This window comes from Coenobita brevimanus, chromosome 24, assembly GCF_032717465.1.
Source record: "Coenobita brevimanus isolate Jiangsu-jjx chromosome 24, ASM3271746v2, whole genome shotgun sequence".
NCBI classification, from domain to species: Eukaryota; Metazoa; Arthropoda; class Malacostraca; order Decapoda; family Coenobitidae; genus Coenobita; species Coenobita brevimanus.
This window is the reverse complement of record NC_136977.1, coordinates 11,906,647-11,927,295: the sequence shown is the minus strand read 5'-3', so window position 1 is coordinate 11,927,295 and position 20,649 is coordinate 11,906,647. Positions and strand designations below refer to the sequence as shown.

Here is a 20,649-nt window from a genome sequence, read left to right as displayed (position 1 = left end):
GCTGTGCTTGTTGTCGTCCTTGTGTTTGTGCTTACTGTATTTTATTGTTTTTGTATTTCATGTGCTTGTTGTACCTGGTGTCGCTTTTGCTGGGCTTGTTGCTGTGTTTTTTGTCATGCATGGATTTACTGTGGCTAAATTAACTGTACTTGTTGCTTCTTTGTTCTTAATGTTGATGGTTTTCTTGTTAATGTTTCTTGTGCTTGGTGATATGCTTGTTATTTTTGTATCGTGTCTGTTGTTGTTATTGACTTTGTTGTCATTGTTTGTTACTGTTATTGCTGTGTTTGCTGTTCTTGTTCTGCTGTGTTTTCTGTCGTCATGTTTGTTACTGTTTTTGCTGTGCTTGTATTTATGTTGTGCTTATTGTTGTGTTACTGTTATTGCTGTGCTTGCTGTTTTTGTTATGTTGTGCTTGTTTGTCACTGTTACTGCTGTGCCGGCTGTTTCTGTTGTGTTTTTTTGTGTTCGCTGTTGCTGTCGTTGTTGTTTGTTGTTGTTGTCCATGTTGCCATAGATGGCAGTGTTGTTACAGCGTAATGAACATGCCTTTATTGTTCTATATAAGTGATAATGGGGATTATGAATTTGCCGTTGTGCAATCCATTCATAACTGTTACCCCGTCATTAAATAGGCCTAATTGCTGCGAAAACAGTTTATTATATATCTTTAATGTAAACAACTCTGCATGAACTTACCCTAAATAATGATGACGATGATGACGACGACGACGATGATGATGATGATGATGATGATAATGATGATGATGATAATGATGATGATGATGACGATCCTGAATATTAGTTACATAGGCTTATCTCATTACAGTTTAACAATATCATTCCTTGTTTCACCTCTACACTACAAGCTGCCCTTCCCAGCGCTGAATAAAATCGTCTGCCGGTAGAAAAACAATGCTCCTCCTTGACAACCTTTTACTATGAGGACTCCACACAAGCTGAGGAAAATCGTCTGTCAGTAGGTAAAAAGCCATTAATCCCTTGAGCCCACCAACACAACATTTACGTGCTGTCCCTGCTATCACCAGACAATTTTTCTTAGCCTGGGGGACACTTCTCGATCTTGGGAGGTTATGATGCAGCCTTCCTTTACGCCTTCACAGCAACAGTTCTCCCTTCAAGTGGGTAAAATCGTGTGAAGGTGGCAAGAATATATCACCAAAAGACGTCACCGGATTCCTGGGGTGAAAAGACGTTATAACATTGAAATAAACGACGACTGTTCCAAAGTTTTCTAGTTATTTCCCGCATATCACTTCTTAGGTGGGAAAAGAGATCGGGATGATGATGATGATGATGATGATGAATGGTTCTAACAGTCCTACAAACAAACACAATACCAAAAGGCTGCATTCTGGTAGGCGGCTCTTCCTTACAAAGTAACCCCTTCATTACGGTGGCGTCTTTTACACTTTATTCGTGCTACTTCCCAGACGATTTTTTCTTTGGGGGAGATTTTTCGAGCCGATGGACTTAAATATAGCCTCCAATACCACCTTCACTGCAAGAGATCTGCCTAAAGCTGAATAAAATCGTTTGGCGTAGGTTTGATTAAAATGAAAATGAGGTCATCAGACTGGTAAATTAATTCTGCAAAACGACACACTGTTATTCTCCACCCACCCATCCCCCACTCTCATGCCGTCCCATCAGAAGCGTGGGAGGCTTGGAACTTGGCTCCTCAGTCCAAACATTTACGGCGGGTGAGCTATTCACTATCCCCTAAGCAGCTATAAACTCCAATAAACTCCAGCCAATCTAGGACCTGAACCCTTAAGGCCAACATCCAACTGGAGCGCATTTTCCTATAACAACTGTGAATTTCTAACTATATTATGACCATATACTTAGTTTGCACTGATTCTATGTGGATTAGATTACAGTACAATGTTACTATCCGAATTTTTGCTTTTGGCAGACACAGCAATCCTATTAGATTATCTTATACAGCACATTTACGTTCATAAAGGGTATGCAATAACAAAAGAGAATAGTAGGGTGTGCTATGGAAATTAAATAGTTAAGGAAAGGTGCTAGGGCGCCTCCTTTGCACAAGATAACACGACTCGGAGTGGAAAGCGCCATGTCATTATATGTGTAATAAATGTAATATCTGCATGACGTGCTTTGTTCCTGAACTACTGAGTCATTTATGAGTCATGACTAAGTTACTAAACACCACCCCTGTACCGTAAGTGAAGAACTGGAAAAAGTGGTTCTGTGGTTACCGTGGTCGCCTCCTGATCTGTGTCTACTCCGAATATGGGGCTCGAATCCAAGCCATGGTGGATATTTAAACTAGGTACTGGTGGTACAGTACGTCCCTTCACTGTTAGCAAGCACTCACCCTGTCTGTTCAGACTTCTTCACTTGCTTTGACACAGAAACACAGCCACTATACCTCCACTGTCGCATGCACTGCTCTTCCTACAGACGCCTCGTCCTGATTTACATTTGGCCAGCAAGGGACAAAGTTAATTCTCGTATCACTCTTCCTCCAGTGTGAAAGTTCGATCCTGCAGTCGAACTCATACAGACTGATACAGTTAAACCCTTTCTACTGAACTTAGCCTGATTGAACCGAAACAGATTTTGGCATTGTGATGGGTAATAGCTGAGAAGGTGAGAGTTTGAGAACTGTTGTGGGTATGGGAGAGAGTGGGGCCATGAGAGGGCAGAATGAGACTCAGCAAAGTAAGACTTGGCACATTAAGAGGTGGGTAAGGTTGGCACAATAAAAACTGGGAGAGTGAGAGTTGGCGTAGTTGGAGCTGGGTGAGTTGGCACATTAAGAGGAAAGAGAGAGTTGGCACTATACGAGCTGGCACAGTTACGAGCTGGGATAGTGAGAGTTGGTCAGTAAGAGCTGCGTGAGTGAGAATTGGTCAGTAGGAGTTGGGTGAGCGAGTGTTGTCACAGCAGAGTGAGGGTCACAAGGGAAATTGTTAGTGTGGGTGGATGCATGTGGGTTGGGTACGAGGTGAGGGAGTAAGACTGAGTAAAAGCTGGGCAAGTCAGACTAGGCCCAAGGTGTGGACGAATGGATATGAACCGGAATCAGAGAGCTGTGACAGTGAACCGTGTGAAAATGACCTGAGTGGCAGCTGTGGGGGCAAACGGCATGAGAGTTTTGAGAGCGAGAGTGAAACAAGAGAGAAAACTGGTTGTGAGTGGGTGTGAAAACGACGATAGAATGAGTGTGAAGCAAGAGAGAGCAGCGGCAGTGATTGTGTATGAGGTGGAGTGAGAGTGAAAGAGGAGAGAGCAGAGGCAGTGAATGGGTGTGACAGAGTTAACGTAATGAGAGCAAAGCAAGAGAGGGCAAAAGCATTGAGTGTGTGAAGTGAAGTGTGAGCATGAGCTGAGCCTCCAACTATCCCGGGGCCGCTGGTACCACGTGTTGACACAGACCACCCTCGTGTTTACCTCACCCTCTCTCGCCTCATCCTTCCCACCCTACCTCCCTCCTCCTCACACACCCTTCCTCCTCCTCTCATCGTCCTCCCCACCTCACCTCACACACACATTGCTTCCTCCTCTCACCTCCCTTCTAATCCTCTCTCTTTCTCTCTCTCTCTCTACTTCCTCCACGTCCTCCCCATCTCGCTTCCCACACATTGCTTCCTCCTTTCTCCTTCTCTCGACACTGTCTCTCCTCCTTCTTCGTCCTCTCCACCCATCTTCCTACACATCGCTTCCTCTTCTCGTCATCCCTATATACTGTCGCTCCTCTCTCTTCATCCTCTCCACCCATCTATCCACACATTGCTTTCCCCGATACCCTTCCCTCTACATTCTCCTTTCTCCGTTCTATCCTCCCTCTTACACACTCTCATACTGCTTTCTCTTTTCAACTCCGTCCTACATTCACTCTCATTATTCCTCTCTCCCCTCCTTCCCATTTCCTCCCACACGTTGCTCCATCCTACATTCGTTCCCCTTCTCAGAATGGCAGACGAAAATATACTCCATGCAATTTTGGCGGTAAATGTCGCCTTTCTCAGTGACAACTTGACACACACACACACACACACACACACACACACACACACACACACACACACACACACACACACACACAGAGTATCCTAAACGAAAGAATACAGGTCGGGATGTCCTCAAAAAAGTAATATATTCATAAATGAATATTCATACAATACAGGACGTCACAAGCATGTGATGTTTGGCATCCTCAGCGAATGCAGGAATACCAACGTGGGGTAGCAATAGTCACTGGATGCCTATGCTGTTCCCACAAAAAGTGCACCAACACACTTTTGATAGAGTTCACAGACAGACTGGTCATTCTCTGTACCTTTAATTGTCCACCGAAGGGGGGAACAGTTGCCATAGAAATTGTGAAACGTATTTTCCACCTGCCATTGTAGCTATTCTCCGACAGTAAAGATGTTGACAATATTGCTCCAATTTTTTGTCAAATAAACATACCACTCTTTCAAAATATTCTGAAAAATTGTTGGGTCCCTCAAATCGTATGACGGGTTCGAAAGTCATCCTTCATTGCCTTTTCATGTACTGAATCGTAACGATATTTTTGTCCACAACTATAGGTCGATGATTAGCTTGTTGTCATTCCCGAATCCTCCCATTCCTTCCGAATTTTAACTACCACTCTCTCCTTCCTCCATCACTCTTTCTTCTTTATAGCTCTTCCTCCAAAGTTCTTTCCTCTTCGTAACGTTTATTCCTACGTCCTCTCTCCTCCTTTGTTCTTTTTCCCACTCACTCTCCTCCCTCATCCTTCCTTTATCACTCTCTTTTCCTTCGACACCTTCTCTTCTTCTTTTTCTTCAGTTTTTCTCCCACACTCCCTCCCCCCTTTCCTGGCCCTTCTCCCTGTACCTAGTCTCCTCTCTCACTCTTCTTAAACCACCGTCTCCTCTTCCTAAAGCTCCCCCCTCCTCTCTCTCTCTCTCTCTCTCTTTCTGCATCAAACACTTTCTATCACTCCGGCCTCATTTCTCACCACTTTGCACACTTCCACCATCGCCACCACCACAGATCTCCTCCCATTATGATAAACGGGTAAGCTAAGTTCCACAAACAGGAAACCACATACACAAAGACTCAGAGACAGATCTACCATCAGAGTGCTCGCGAAAAAGGATACACCTCAATTCACTTACCACTCAAGCCTCCGAAAGAGTATACTTTTCAATTTCTCGTAATACTGTACATTTCAGTTATCCCCTCCCTTATCACCCATTTTCATTCTCTCCAACCTTCTCTTCCTTCCACGTTCTTCCAGTCTCCCCATCTATGTTTTTCTCTTCAAAATCCTGCCTCTCCATCTACACCTGTGCCTTCTTTCCGCGCACCAATTATCATCACTGATTTCCCTATCACCTGCCACTCCATCTCTGCCTTGCTTTCTGTCTTCTTCCCAGCTCTCCACTTCTGCTCTCACCTCCACACACCAGCCTCTACACTCCATCTGTGGTCCACGTACCTGATCTCCACCTCACACACCTGCACCTCCACACACCGACCTCTCCACCTTTGCTCCACACACCTGCCCCTCCACTCCCACACACCTGCGCCTCAACGTACCGCCCTATCTCATTAAAGTGCGTGTTTGATGCGCTTTGATATAATGTAATATCTGTGTGTGTGTGTGTGTGTGTGTGTGTGTGTGTGTGTGTGTGTGTGTGTGTGTGTGTGTGTGTGTGTGTGTGTGTGTGTGTGTGTGTGTGTGTGTGTGTGTGTGTGTGTGTGTGTGTGTGTGTGTGTGTGTGTGTGTGTGTGTGTGTGTGTGTGAGAGAGAGAGAGAGAGAGAGAGAGAGAGAGAGAGAGAGAGAGAGAGAGAGAGAGAGAGAGAGAGAGAGAGATACCGATCTTGAAGGTGTAAGCCGACTGACTGACAGTCTGGCGAGCTGTTAGCGTTACCGCCCCAACCAGGTGTTAGAGTGCACTGAAACGACCAATATATCAATAACAACTTTCCTCCTCCCTCCATTTGCACCTCCTTCAAGCCTACACCAACTAACTCCTCTTCTACTCGTACTTTTTCAACTCTCCAATTCTACTTCAAGGTAACTAGACTGCTCCCTATCCCCTTTAAAAGTGAATCCTTTCTGATGGCCAGGAACGATCTACCGCACAACAATTTCCTCTTACCTCCATTTACACTTCTTTCACGTCTACACCTCGTCACAAACCCCATCGATTTTTTTTTTTTCCCCATCGACTCCATTTCTACATCACGGTTACTTCACCCTTCTTCGCCCCCTTCCTTCTCGCCCTTAAAATTTAACCTATCAGATGGTTAGGAAAACTCAGGGATTGTATTATGTTTAAAACCTTCCAATGAACGGATTAACATTGGCTTCACTTAGTTGTGTCTTTCAGTGGCTGAGGACCTTTGTGTGGCTAGTGACAGACAATTTTATTCGGCTGCAAACAAACTTTCCATTGGAAAGCGTTAACACACAATAAATTCTCTTCAATCTACTTTCTAATATCGTTCTTACTACTTTTTCTTCACTGCCCCATTTCTTCCTCGATGTCCTTGTATTTTCTCTCTCTCTCTCTCTCTCTCTCTCTCTCTCTCTCCTTACTTGGTCACCGGTGTCCCTGGTTGCACCTTGCTAAGATAATTCTCATCCACCTTTTGTGTTCTAGTTCATCACAAAAATTCCAAACAGACTTTGAAAGACGAAGAAAATTATTATCAGTGCGGTATACTGTATACTTCAACATTATATCGCAATAATAAAGTCTGTATTCGTAAGTGGCTGTCAGACTGAGTGACATACTAACTGATTGACCGATTGGCGTACTGAATGACTGACGTACTGACTGACTGGAAGGGTTTTATGAAGAGGGCCAATTTGTGAATGCCAACTCCCTCGCAACCCCAATCTCTCCTCTCTTCACCTACAGTTTCGATACAGCCTTTGTAAACTTTCAGTCTTCCCCTCTTCCTGTTTGCCTTTGAGAGTTTGTTAGCAACTGTCGCTGTTGACAACCGTTTCTCTGGTAATTTCCTTTACTTATTATACAATGCCCTTCTTTCTTTACCTGGTAATTTCCTTTTCTTATTTTACAATTCCCTTCTTTCTTACCTAAGTTATTCCATTTTCGATACAGCTGTTACAAATTTCCATCTTTTTTCCTGTTGCTCTTTTTTTTGTTTTAACTGATTACCTTCTCCTCCTACTTATAATTTTTCCTTTAGTTTCCGCATTCCCAACTTTGTTCTTCCCTTCCTTCTCTCTCTTTTTACTTTCTTTCCTGCAGTTTCATACAGCTTTTATTCCTCGATTCCACTTAGCCTAGAATATTTTATCTTTATTCCAACCAACTACCTTTCCGTTTGTCATCTCATTTTTCGCTCTTTCTTCCACCTTCCTTTCTTTCTCTCTCATCACTTTATTCCTGCAGTTTCGATAGCTTTCGTTAACTTTTAATATTCCCCCCTTCATTTTAGTTTCTTTCCCTTTTCTCCCAACTGTTTTGCCATTTATCCTTCATCCTTTTACATTCTTCCATTTCGTTTTATCTGATTTTCATTCCTGCAGTCTCGATATTGTTTCTGTAACTTTCAATCTCTTCCAGCCTGCATCTTAACAATCTTTTAACTCCCCCTCCCCCCCGTTGGTTAACTTTTCCTTTACAGTTCCCTCAATCCTTCTCCCGTCTTCCTTTCGTCTCATCCTACAAATTCGTTATAGCATGTGTAATCTTTCAGTCTTCTCTCTTCTTTTCAGAATCTTTTACCTTTTCTCCCTTTACTCTGTACTCATTTCCTTCCTTTCTTCTAACTGTCCTTCGTTCTCTTTTATTCTTCCTTCTGGTGGCAGGTGGAGGTGACCATCATCCACTCATTTGATATAGTACAACCTACTTCTTCCTTCACGTCTATCATTCCTTTTCTGTGTCTGCCCTCCACTCTTCTTTTTTCTCCTACCCTTCCTGTCGCCTCCTGCTACTCCTCTTTCCATTTCAGATGACTCTACACTGAGTGACAAGCTTAATGGTTTCCTGTAATGTAATCCAGGAAACCATTTACAATGCTGGGTGTTAACCTTTGAAACAAAATTACGGAGTGAAGTGGAGCCTACTATGGTGTCCTTCTTAACTCTGTAGAGACGCAAATGCAGCGTCCATCCAGGAACTACATCTCCACACTTTTCCAAGCCTTGCTTAGGCGAGGCGCCGTCTTTTGCAACGGAATTACAGTTCATTGCAGGAGGCGGCCCTCCAGGGGCCTCTGCCTTCCTGCAGTAGATGAACCTGTTCGCCCAGACAGACTTTGATTACTCAACAACATCAACAACACTTCCTCCTCCTCTCCTTGTCACTATCCCTGCCGTTTCGATCCAGCTTTCAATTTTCCCCTCTTCCTACTTTCTTCTAATAATCTTTCATCTCCTCTCTTTTCCTCCAGTTATTTTCTCGTTTACCTACTGTCCTTCCTTTTTCGATCTTCTTTCCCTCTCCCCTCTTTACCTTCATTCTTGCACTTTCCACAGAGCTATTATTAGCTTTCCATTTTCCTCTTTTCTCTTTACAACCATTTACCTTTTATCCTTACTAACACCCATTCTTTTTATAATTTCTTTTTAATTCATTATTCCTTCCTTATCACTCATTCACTCCTCCTCTCCTTATCTCTATTCCTGCTGTTTCGGTACCACTTTTGTTTACTTTTTATATTCCTCTCTTTTAGGACCTCTGACTATTTCTCCCAATCGACAACTTATTTTTTTTGTCATCTATTTTCTTCTTACTTTTTGGATATATCGTTTCTTTTCCTCTGTTTCTCTAAACCCCTACAGTTTCGATACAGCCTCAGCCTTTTCCTTTCTCCACTTCTGCTTCCCCTTCATCCCTTTCAGTTGCTATTTTCCTTCGCTTTCCTTGTTCCCGTCTCCTTAATCCCTTTTCCTATTATGTTTTCTTTATTTCCTTCCCTCCATCCCTTTCACTTGCAACTCTTTCCTCTCTTTCTCGTGCCTTCTTTCCCTTCATATCTACCTCTCCTATCCCCTCTTCCCCACCCTTTCGTTCCCTTCCAATCTGATATTCTAGCCTTTCGCCTCTCGATTTCTCCATTTCCCTTTTCCTACTAATTTTCATTTTTTTCTTCCTGCTCATTTTCCTTTCCTCCCCTCATCTCCCTCCATCTCTCATGGTCACCTTTCTTTTCCATCCTTCGTCTCTCTTCCCTCCTTCTGCTCATCTTTCCAATCCTTCCCTCTTTTCTCCTTCTCCCCCTCCTTCCTTCCTGCTCCTCTCTCTTTTCTTCCCATAATTTTCTTCCCTCCTGCTTATCTTTCCTTTCCTCCCCTATCTCCTCCCCTCCCTCCTGCTCTCTCCCTCCCTCCCTCTTGCTCATCTCTATCTTCCTTCTCTCACCTCCATTCCTCCAGCTCCTCTCCTTTCCTTCCCTCATCTCCCTCCTCCCAGCCACTGATCTTGTTGTTATAGAACTCACTCTCTCCCTATCAGTCTCCCTTCCTCCCTCAAATCCTACCTCTCCCCTTTCCTCCCCATTCCCCACCTCTCTCTCTCTCTCTCTCTCTCAATCCTCCACTTCCTCCGTCAATTTCCGTCCACTTAACCCTTCTCTCCCACAATCACATTTCCTCTTTGACCCTCCTCTCCCTTCATCATCATCTCTCTCTCTCTCTCTCTCTCTCTCTCTCTCTCTCTCTCCCTCAATCACCTTTCCTCTTTGGACCTCCTCTCCTTTCATCATTCTCTCTCTCTCTCTCTCTCTCTCTCTCTCTCTCCCCGCACAGAATCCCTCCATCCCCTCATCGACTTTTTTTTTCTCCTGACCCTTACTGCACAAAGCATCTATTCTTACACTCTTGTAAGAACGTACTCTCTCTCTCTCTCTCTCTCTCTCTCTCTCTCTCTCTCTCTCATATCCAAACACTGAAGTTCTTGTTTGAGTAGGCGACCAAAGCAAGCGAGAACACTATCAGACGTAGTGGGGTGGTAAAACACAGCACCAAAGCCGGGTTATCTCAGAAACTATTAAGGGTACAGCGGATCTGCGCACATTGTTCGAAGGCTTATGAAAGAGTAATTGGACTTTTCTGGAAAATGACCACCATACTGCGGGAAAAATCCAAAAGTGCCAAACTGAGCATCAAAACTCTGTTGGCTCGGAAACTCTTAAAGGTACACAGGATCTGCATACGTTGTTGGAAGCTTATGAAAAAGTAATAGGGGTTATAGGCGACTTTCTCAAAATTCGCCACCATACGGCTGAAAGAAATAACAAAGCGTCAAATTGTGCACCAAAACTGGGTTATATCGGAAATTATTAAAGCTACAGCGGGCCTACACACATCGCTGGAAAGCCTATGGAAGTGCCTATTCCCAAAATTTCAGTGTCGATAACATACGATATGTGGGATGACACCTTTCTTTGGCTAAAATAACATCAGAAACATTGCTCGCTCCAGCACGATCCACATTTTGAAGGTGCAGCATGTAATTTCCCCTGAAGATGTGAATACAAGAAATGCTCTGGAAATTTTATGCTTCCTGTTTACACAAGGATATCAGCGTTACATACGGTATATCTATCTATCAACTACTCTAATCATCTGTCTGTCTACGAGTATGTATTTTCCAGCCTCCATTGCGTGCATACCTCCAATGCTGCTGTTATATGCCACGCCCACGCCACAGAAGTCGTTGAACGCCACCGCGGCCACCTCCCCGGCACAACGCGTCCCGTGCCGGTTGTCCCCGTTGTCGCGGGGGAACGGGTCTGGGTCGTTGTCGTTGATGTCCGTAGAGGCGAGGGGGTCCTGTCGGCGAGAGAGAACGACACGTGAGTTAAGAGAGCGACAGGTGAGGTACGAAAATTAGTTCAAGAAGAAAGCTACGTATCAAGAAGGGAAACTAAAAGCTAAAAGTGAAAGGGTAGGAAAACGACTGCTTGTACGAACCGATACGTGAGGAGTAGGAAAATGAGACGTGAGGAAGGAAAACTACACGTGAGAGGTTCGAAGCGACAGGTAATGTATGAACACGAGAGGTGAGAGGTAGATACACAAGAGGTGAGGGGACGGAAAACGACTGGTGAGAAATGAAGATGTAAGGGTGGGGGAAGGGGAGAAAATGAATGGAAAGACGACAGGCTAGAAATGACAGGGATGGGGACAGGGAGGGGAAGAAGGGAGGGAAGGAGGAGGTAGAACAGAGGAAAAAAAAGTAGGGGAAAATAGCTGGTGGAAAAAATGACAAATATTAAAGACAGAAATAAGATGGAGGAAGGAATGGAAGGAGGGAGAGGAAAGAAAGAAAAGTGAGGACGTAAAAGGGCAGATTAAATATAGTAGGATGAAGTGGGGGGGAAGAAAAAGAGGGGGAAATGGGTGTCAGGAAAGAAAACAAGTGAAAAATGGCAGGGAGGGAGGAGTAGGAGGGAAAAGAGGAGAGGGAAAATGGATGAGGACACAAAACAATTAGGATGGATGGTTGAAAAGGGGAGGAAGAAGGAACTGAAGGAGAGAAAATGGGAAAAACTGTGAACGAGGACGCAAACGACAGATGAGATGAAAGAGAACGACAAGTGAAGAATGGCTGAGATGGAGGGAGGGAGGAGTGAAAAGAGACGGAGATCGCAGGGAGAAACGACAGGTGAGAGGAAGGAGAGCGACAGGTGAGAAATGACAGAGATCGAGAGAGGAAGAAGGGTAAGGAAGGAGGAAAGATGGCGGAGAATGATGGATGGAAAAAGTGAAGAAACGCAATGTGTGACCGTGCTGGAGGGAAGGAAGAAGAAAGACGAACAGGGAGACAAAAGAGATGGAACAGTGAGAGAAGAGAGGGAATAGAGAGAGAACAAAGAGAATAAAGAGAGAAGAAAGGGAATGGGGAGAAAAGGGTGGAAATATGGAGAGAAGGAAGAGAACAAGGAGGAAATATGGAGTGGGGAGGGAAGAGAGAGAGTCCAAGGCGGAAATATGAAGGGAGGGACTAGGGAGAAAAGACGAAATATGGAGAGAAGGGAGAGAACTGGGAGAAAATGGAAGACAGGAAGGGAATAAGAAGCAAAGGGATGAAATAAGGGAGAGATTGGAGGGAGAAGAGATGGAACAGCAGAAAAGGGAAGGAATGGGGAGAGAGGAGAGAGAACAGGAAGAGAAGGGAGGGAAGAAGAGACGGGGAGATAGGGAAAGAGCGGAGGGGATCGGGAGAGAAGAGAGGGAGTGTGGAGAGAAGGAAAGGAACAGGGAAGAAAGAGAGGGAACAGAGGAGGATGGGAGTAGGAAGGGAAGGGAGGGGATATGAGAGAGGAAGGGGCTACGAGAGAAGGAGAGATGGAAGGGAGGAGGGAGAATGGAGATAATAAGAAATGGAGGGGGTACAGGGAAAGAAGGGGAGGAATTTGAGAAGGGATGAGAGGGAGAGAAGGGATTTTTTTTTTTTTTTTTTTTTTTTGGGGGGGAAGGAACATGTCCAGATGGAGGAGATGGTGAGGGGGGAGTAAAGGGGAAGGCGGGAAGGTAGCAGAGAAGGGAGGGAAGAGGGGTAAGAAGGGAAAGAAGAAGGGAGGGAGGGGAAGCTAAAAGAGAGGCAAGGAAAGAAGAAGAAGAGAGTGCAGGGAATGAGATGACTCGAGAGAGGACGGAAAAGATGGGAAGGAAAAGGGAGAGAAGGGAGAAAATAAGGAGAGAAAAGGGAGTGGAGAATCGAAAAGGAAGGGGATAGAGAGAGAAAAGGGAGAGGATTGGGAGAGAAAATGGAAGGGATTGCGAGACAAAATGGAGGGAAGGTCTTCAGGGAGGAAACGACATGTGACAGATGGTTAAGAAGGGAGAGAGGACGGGGTGGTTGAGGCTAGGGGTGCTGCGGCGAAGAAACGGAGTGTGGGAGAGGGTGCGGAGGAGAGAAGAGAAGATAGGGAGGAAAGGGGGAAGGAAAAGAACTGAAGGAGGGAAAAAAGGAGGTAGGAAAAGAAGAACGGATGGGAAGATGAACGGAAGGATGAAAGACTGAGAGGGAGGCAGCACGGAAGGAAAAAAGATAGGGAAGGAAATAAAAAAGAAGGGAAGTTGATAGGGAAAGAAGGGGGGTAAAGAAGATGGGATCGGAAGAAGGAAGGAGGGGAAAAATAAGGAAGGACGAATAAGAAAGAAAACGGGAAGGACAGAGGAAGGAAGAGAAGGGAGAGAGATCAGAAGAGACGGAAGGGGAGGAAGGAGCAAGGAGAGAAACTATGAAAAAATGGAAAGGAGGACGAAGGAAGGGAGGGAGGAAGTAGGAGGGTAGAAAGCAGAAGTGGGAAGGAAGGAAAATGGAAGGCGGGAAGAATGGAGGATGCAAATGTGGGAAGGAAGAGGAAAATGGCAGGAGGGAAGAATGGAGGAAGAAAAAGAAGAAATGAATGGAACCAAGGGAGACGCAAAAGACGGGAGGAAGGACGGAAATGAATATAAGGTGATATGAATGAAGAAAAAAGAAAAAGACGGAAAAAAAGGAAGGGAAGGAAAGAGACGAGGACAAAGGAAAGGAGGAAGAGAGAGCCAGTGAAGTGGGTGGCGTGAACAATTGAGGAAGAGGAAGATGGGAGGGGGAGAAATGATGAGAAGAAAGGGGAGAAGAAGAGCAGAAAAATAAAGCAAAATCAGAAAAAAAGAAGTGGTAGGGAAGAGAAAAGAAGATGAGGTAGAAGAGAAGAGAAGAGGAAGAGGAGTGTCGTGAAGGCAGAGGGAAAAAATGGCAGATAAAAAGTAGGAAGGGAAAAGAGGAAGAGGAAATGAACAAGGCTGGTGTGGACGAGGAAGAAGGAGTCAGTGAGGTAGGTGACATGGACAGATGAGGAAGAGGAAGAGAGGCAGGGACAAGAGGAGATGACGAAAAAAAAAAAATAGGAAGAAGGGAGGGCAAAGGTGAAGAAGAAGAAGGGAACAGAAATGGAAAAAAGAACTGAGACGAGGTAACGTGGCGAGGAAGCTGAAGGCACGACGGGGAAGAAGAGGAAAAGAACACTGTGGAGGAAGAAAATGACACTGTGGAGGAGGAAGAGGAGTGTGGAAGAGGACAGTGTAGAGGAGTTAGAGGAAGAGGACAGTGTGGAGGAGTTAGAGGAAGACGACAATGTGTAGGAGGCAGAAGAGGACGGTGAGGAAGTGGAGAGGGACACTGTGGAGAAGGAAGAGGAAGAGGACAGTGTGGAGGAGGAAGAGGCAGAGGACAATGTGGAGGAGGAGAGGATGAGGACAATGTGGAGGAGGAAGAATATGACAGTGAAAAAGAGGAAGAGGACAGTGTGGAGGCAGAAGAGGAAGAGGACAGTGTGGAGAAGGAAGAGGAAATGTGGAGGAGGAAAAGGACAATGTGGAGGAGGAAGAGGAAGAGGACAATGCAGGGGACGCTGAGGAAGAGGAAAATGTGGAGGAGGAAGAAGATGACGGCGAGAAAGAGGAAGAGGACAATGTAGGAGATGCAGAGGAAGAGGACAGTGTGGAGAAGGATGAGAAAGAGGACAGTGTGAAGAAGGAGAGAAAGAGGACAGTGTGGAGAAGGAGAGAAAGAGGACAGTGTGGAGGAGGTAAAGAAAGAGGACCGTGCAGAGGTAGAAGAGGAAATGGACAGTGTGGAGGAGGAAGAGAGGGAGGAGTGTGGAGGAAGATGAATGAATAGTTTGGAAGAAGAGAAAGAGAAGTGTTGAGAAGGAGGAGGAAAAGAACATGAGTGTGGAGGAGGAGGAGGAAGGGACAGTGTGGAGGAATAAGAGGAAGAGATGTTTGGAGAAGGAAAAGGAAGAGAAGTTTGGAGGAGGAAGAGGAAGAGGAGTGTGGAGGAGGATGGAGAAGAAAGAGGGAAGAGGAAGAGGACAATGTGGAGAAAGAGGGAGGTAGTGAGTTGGATGGCGTGGACAAATGAGCGGCCGAAGGAGGTGGAGGGAAAGAGGCCTGAAGGGAGAGAGGGAAGGAGGGAGGGAGGGAGAAAAACAGAATGGGAGGAGGGAACAGAGATGGGATGAGAAAGGAGAGAGGGAAGAGGGAACACAGATGGGAGGAGAAATGAGAGCGGGAGGAAGGGAGAGGAAATGTGGAATAGGCAGGAAGGGAGAGAGCAAAACAGAATGGGTGGAGGAAATAGGGATGGAAAGGGAAAGGAGGGAGCGAGAGCAGTAAGGGAGAGCAAAAACTGGAATGGATGGAGGAAACAGGGCGGAAGAGAGGGAGATAAAAAGTGGAATTGGAGGAGGGAATATGGGATGGGGAGAGAATGGAGGAAGTGAGACAAGTGAACTGAGTGGAGGGAATGCGGAGAGAGGGAGAGAAAAATAGAATGGGATGCGGGAAGAGGAATGTAGAGCAAAAAAAAAAAAAAAAAAGAAAAAAAGTGGGGGGGGGGACACAATCGGTGAAGGAAAGAGGGACTGAAAGAAGGGAGGAAAGGAGACAGAAAAGGTGCAATGGGTGGAGGGAATAGGTAGGGATGGAGAAACAATGCAATGGAGAGAGAGAGAGAGAGAGAGAGAGAGAGAGAGAGAAAGAGAGAGAGAGAATTTTTGGAAACGGTATTATGGGAGGGATCAAGGTTTTTAGAGATAAGAAGTGATGGGAGTGTGATAAAGTTGACGGGTGTGAGGGGTGATGACAACACCATATAGGGCATTACACACACACACACACACACATATATATATATATATATATATATATATATATATATATATTGTGTGTGTGTGTGTGTGTGTGTGTGTGTGTGTGTGTGTGTAAAGACAAAAGATATATACAATAGTGTCCAAGTGGAAGGAAAAGGCTGAACTAGAATGTTGTGTGTGGTGTCCTACTCTGCTCCCCCACTACATCTCTGGGATCACACTGCCAGATGCACCGCTACGCTAATATTGTCTCGCTGTGGGGGGCACCGGGCCGCCACGGGGGGAAAAGGAGACAGAGGACAGAGTCACAGAGGTGGTGGTGGTGGTGGGGGGGGGGAGGAGGGTGATGATGGAGAGAGGAGACGGAAATAACGTAAGAGAGACAAATGTGGAGTACCGGAAGAGACCGAAGAGGAAGTATGTTACAGTAGGGAGAACAGAACAGAACAGAAGATGATGGAAACGTGATGGAGAAAGGACTTTGGTCACTGAGGGAGAGAGAAGTGTGGAGTGATTATTAAAAAAAAAAAAAAAAAAGAGAGAGAGAGAGAGATGACATAAATGAGTGGTGATGGAGAAAGGATGCAGATGATAAGGAAAGATGAGAAGAAAACTGCGAGAAGTGAGTAAAAAAAGGAAGAGGGCAGGTTGAGAAAAAGGTAATATATATATATGAGTAAAGGAGCGATGATGGAAGAGAAAGGAGGTGACCGGAGAAAAGAAAGAAATGTGGGAGGAAAACAAAGAAACGAATCGCCGAGGGAAAGGCAGTGGAAAAAAAGCCATGCTGATGAGACAATGGTAACAGAAGGGATGGAAAGAGAGGATAGGGGAGGGGAGGAAAGAAATTGAGGGGGGGGGGAAAGGTGGAGGAACGCATAGAGACTGGAAAGAGAGAATGAGGGGAAAAAAACGAATTTAAGAGGAAATGGTACAGGAAACGAGAGACTGGAAAGGGAAGCTGGAAAAAAAAAAAAGGAGATGAGGAGGGAAAGGTGGAGAAAAGTAGAGACAGGAAACAATGGAAGGGATGGAAAGGTGTGTGAGGAATACAAAGAAATGGTGAAGAAAGAAGACATAATGAAGAGAGGAGAGAAAATGTGAAAACAAAGAGTGGACGAATAGAAAAAACTGAAGAGGAATGAGCGATAGCAAGGACTGACAAAATGAGTGGCAGGGAGAAAGGGCGAGAAGAAAAGAGAGAGGAAGGGTGGATGGAATGAAACGAAAATGGGGAAAGGAAGGAGGTAAAGTGAGGGAGGGAAGGGGAGAGGAAGAAACCAGAGAAGTAAGGGAAAGGAGGCATGGAGAGTTACGAAGACGAAAAAAGCAACAATGGAGAGAGGAGGGTTGGTGAGGATGGCGGAAGAAAAGTATGAGGATGTCTGGAGAGGTGCAAAAGAGAGAGAGAGAGAGAGAGAGAGAGAGAGAGGAGGAGGAAAAAAAGGGGGTGTGGAATAGCCGCAGAATGAGACCAAACATAAACACCTCCCCACTCGACCCTTAGGCGGTAACATGTATTGATACTTCTCTCTCTCTCTCTCTCTTATCCACAACAGACCCTTAGGCAGCAATATGTATTGATATCTCACCCAGTGGCGTACCTGAGGGGGGGGAGGGGGGCTGTTTGAAACTGCCCCCCGGGCCCCCAATTGAGGGGGGGCCCCAAAAAGCCTTAAAAATTTTTAAGCTTTTTTATTAATATTTAAAAATATATATATTCAACCCGACAATCCCGACTGAGATATTATATAAGTTTTGAGAATGAGGGGGGCTGGGTTCTTTGCAGGGTCCCCCCTCCAGGAGGGGGGCCCTGCAAAGAACCTAGCCCCCCGGGCCCCCAAACCTCTATGTACGCCCCTGACCTCACCACAAACGTCTCTCTCTCTCTCTCTCTCTCTCTCTCTCTCCATTAAGCCTTCTCCTCACTGCCACACATCCCTGACATTCACCCTAACCATTACTCCCGGCCATTTTCCTCCCACCCTTGTTTTCGTTTCACAATTTTCTTTTTTCAATTTTTTTGACCCACATTCTCTCTCTCTCTCTCTCTCTCTCTCTCTCTCTCTCTCTCTCTCTCTCTCTCCCTCTCTCTCTCCTGTCTTTATCGCTCATCGCCCTGCCTCTCTCCTCCTGCATATCCCTCATCTCCGGCTTCTGTTCTCTGCCCCCTTTCCCACTCTCCTCTGGTTCCTGTCCCCCTGCTCCTCTCCAGCATCACCTCCCTCCCCCCTATCCCCAGCCAGGGACATTTATGGAGTGTCAATACCAATCTTTGTCACTCTCCCGCCGCCCCGCAAATCGACTCCACCGCTCTTCCACCCTCCTCCTCTTCCTTCCTCCCTCCACTTTCCCAACATACTGTCCTACTGTTATCATTATCAATTCTTTTTTCATAAATGACTAAAGGTTTTTTTCATAAATATAATACCTTTCGACAGCATGTCCACAGAGTGTCTCAATTATATGAAACTACTCAACCCTTTCAGCTCCATGACGTACTTTGTAATGAATGGCCATCAATGCGAGGCGGGGTTTATTAACCCCTTCAGTATGAATCTTTCCATACCTGAATAATATTATCTGATAAAGGCCAGAATAAAATAATGATGCTGTAGTACAGACAGGGTTAGAAGAAACAATTCTGTTTATGCTTCCAGCCAAGTTGTGTGCGTTTTAGGTATGGGTTGAACAGAGGGACATGTAAACAAGAGTCAATGTAAACGGAAGTCAGACAGAAACAGTAGTGGCACATTGGTGGACAGAGACAATACGAGGAGGGGCCGGAGAGAGGAGCCAGACATAGAGGGTGAGAGGGCGAGAGAGGGGCGGGATGCAATAAGGCAGATACCACCATGGGAGCGACAGGGAGGAGGTGGTAATATTCTCTGTACAGAGGGGCCTGCTGGGGCTCCACTCACAGTCCAAAACCACACCACCACCACACCACACCACTACACCAGCATACACCTCCATACCACATCCTAACCCCATCACACTATCATACACCACACTGCCCTACACCACCATACCAATGCCAATCAGCAGCACACTCCACCACACCAAATTTAGTCTCTCACTGCCTTCCACTAAACAACCACTGCATCACCACACACTCATACCACACCCAGTAACCACCGCACTCCGCTACACATCACAATGCTCTCCATCACACCACCATCATACACCCATGCCACTGCTACTCAGCACCACACTCCGCCACACATCACACCCTCTGTACCACATGCTACACAAGTTCACACCACAGCACAATCCACCACACTCCACATTACACCACACACCGTCATTAAATCCCTCTGGACATCAAGACGTCAATTAGGTACAATATTCTGATAACTTTCAGACAGTTTTGTTTAACTGGTGGACCATATCAAGCAATAACCCGATACTAATATTTCGTCACATTGGAGCAAACTTCAAACTTCTGTCTATAACCTCACAAATTTGCAATCTGTCATGCATCTCAAACATGCAACAGTGTGCTCTCAGTGGCAAACACAAACAAGTGCCATATAATTATGTTATCTTAGCCAACACGCCGCCTTACACCACACATCAGCCAATTCTCATCCACCATCAACATCATCATCATCATCCCAGTCTTAACTCTCACTTAAGAAATAAGAGGATTTTAATTCCAAGACAAACAAGAAGAGCAAAAGTACTAGAACAGCCAAACAACATTAATGAAATGACCCACGCAATCAATTACACATCACTGAATCCATCATATATACCGGTACACACACACACACACACACACACACACACACACACACACACATCAGACTTGACCGTCCTGACCCCTACATCTCCTTTACCCAGCACCACATGCCATCCAGCTACACTCACTGCCGTTCGCCACAACCAACAAACACCGACCTACTCCTCAACCAACCACTACGTGCATACGCCAACACCACGTAACGATATATCTGTATCTATCTGTCTATCTATATCTATCTATCTATCTATGTATATCTATATCTATCTATCTATCTATATATATATATAAATATATGCAATGAAATCACTTAATAACGTGATTCATAGATATGCTGATATCCACAAAGAAAGGGAAACACGAAATATCCATATTTCGTGTTTCTTTTTCTTTGTGAATAACAGTACACACACACACACACACACACACACACACACACGTGTGTGTGTGTGTGTGTGTGTGTGTGTGTGTGTGTGTGTGTGTGTGTGTGTGTGTGTGTGCCTTCCACTAACATCACATACCAGTTTACACCAACAAAACACGCAATTCAACATTATACACCATCCGGAATCATACATTAACACAATATACCGCTACATATAACCATATGCCACCGTTTGACATCATAAACTATATAACTACTCCCACCATCCTGCACCATACATAAGTATAGCAACACCGTCAACCCTGCACGACACTCCATCATATATCACTCAGCTACACATCATCTTTCAGACACATACCACTTCCTTCCTTGAATCATCATCATCACCACCACATACCCAACACCAACACCACTCTTTCCTCTACATCGTGATCACACATCTTTTTGTACCATCCTCTGCTTGGCAACACAAACATCACTTAAACACCAACACCACTCTTTCTCCTCCACTAAGACCACATCACCACCTAGAATCACCGTTCACTTTGCATCACACACTTCTGCACCACACAGTACTAAACATCGCTCACCACCACCACCACCACACACCTTCGTCCATCACATATCCATCACTCAACACCACCACACACCTCCCTGCTTCACACATTCATTACTCACCACCACCACCACCACTTCCCTCTCCCCCACCCACCACCATTAGACAAAGGCTCATCATCCGACGCTCCATCAGCAAATAAAGCCATCAATAGTCACCCAGCAAGCCCCGGGGTCGTTACTTCGTTGCCACACACACACACACACACACACACACACACACACACACACACACACACACACACACACACACACACACACACACACACACAC

General features: G+C 45.4%; 1 protein-coding gene across 1 annotated transcript in view; it reads right to left on the bottom strand.

Annotated features, from left to right (window-relative positions):
• Positions 1–20,649, bottom strand: part of LOC145393552 (furin-like protease 2) — a 758,736-nt gene that overhangs the window by 175,886 nt on the left and 562,201 nt on the right. The window contains exon 5 of the mRNA XM_080267702.1: positions 10,655–10,814. Within this exon, the coding sequence (XP_080123828.1) occupies positions 10,655–10,814 (160 nt within the window). The remainder of the gene's footprint in view (positions 1–10,654; positions 10,815–20,649) is intronic.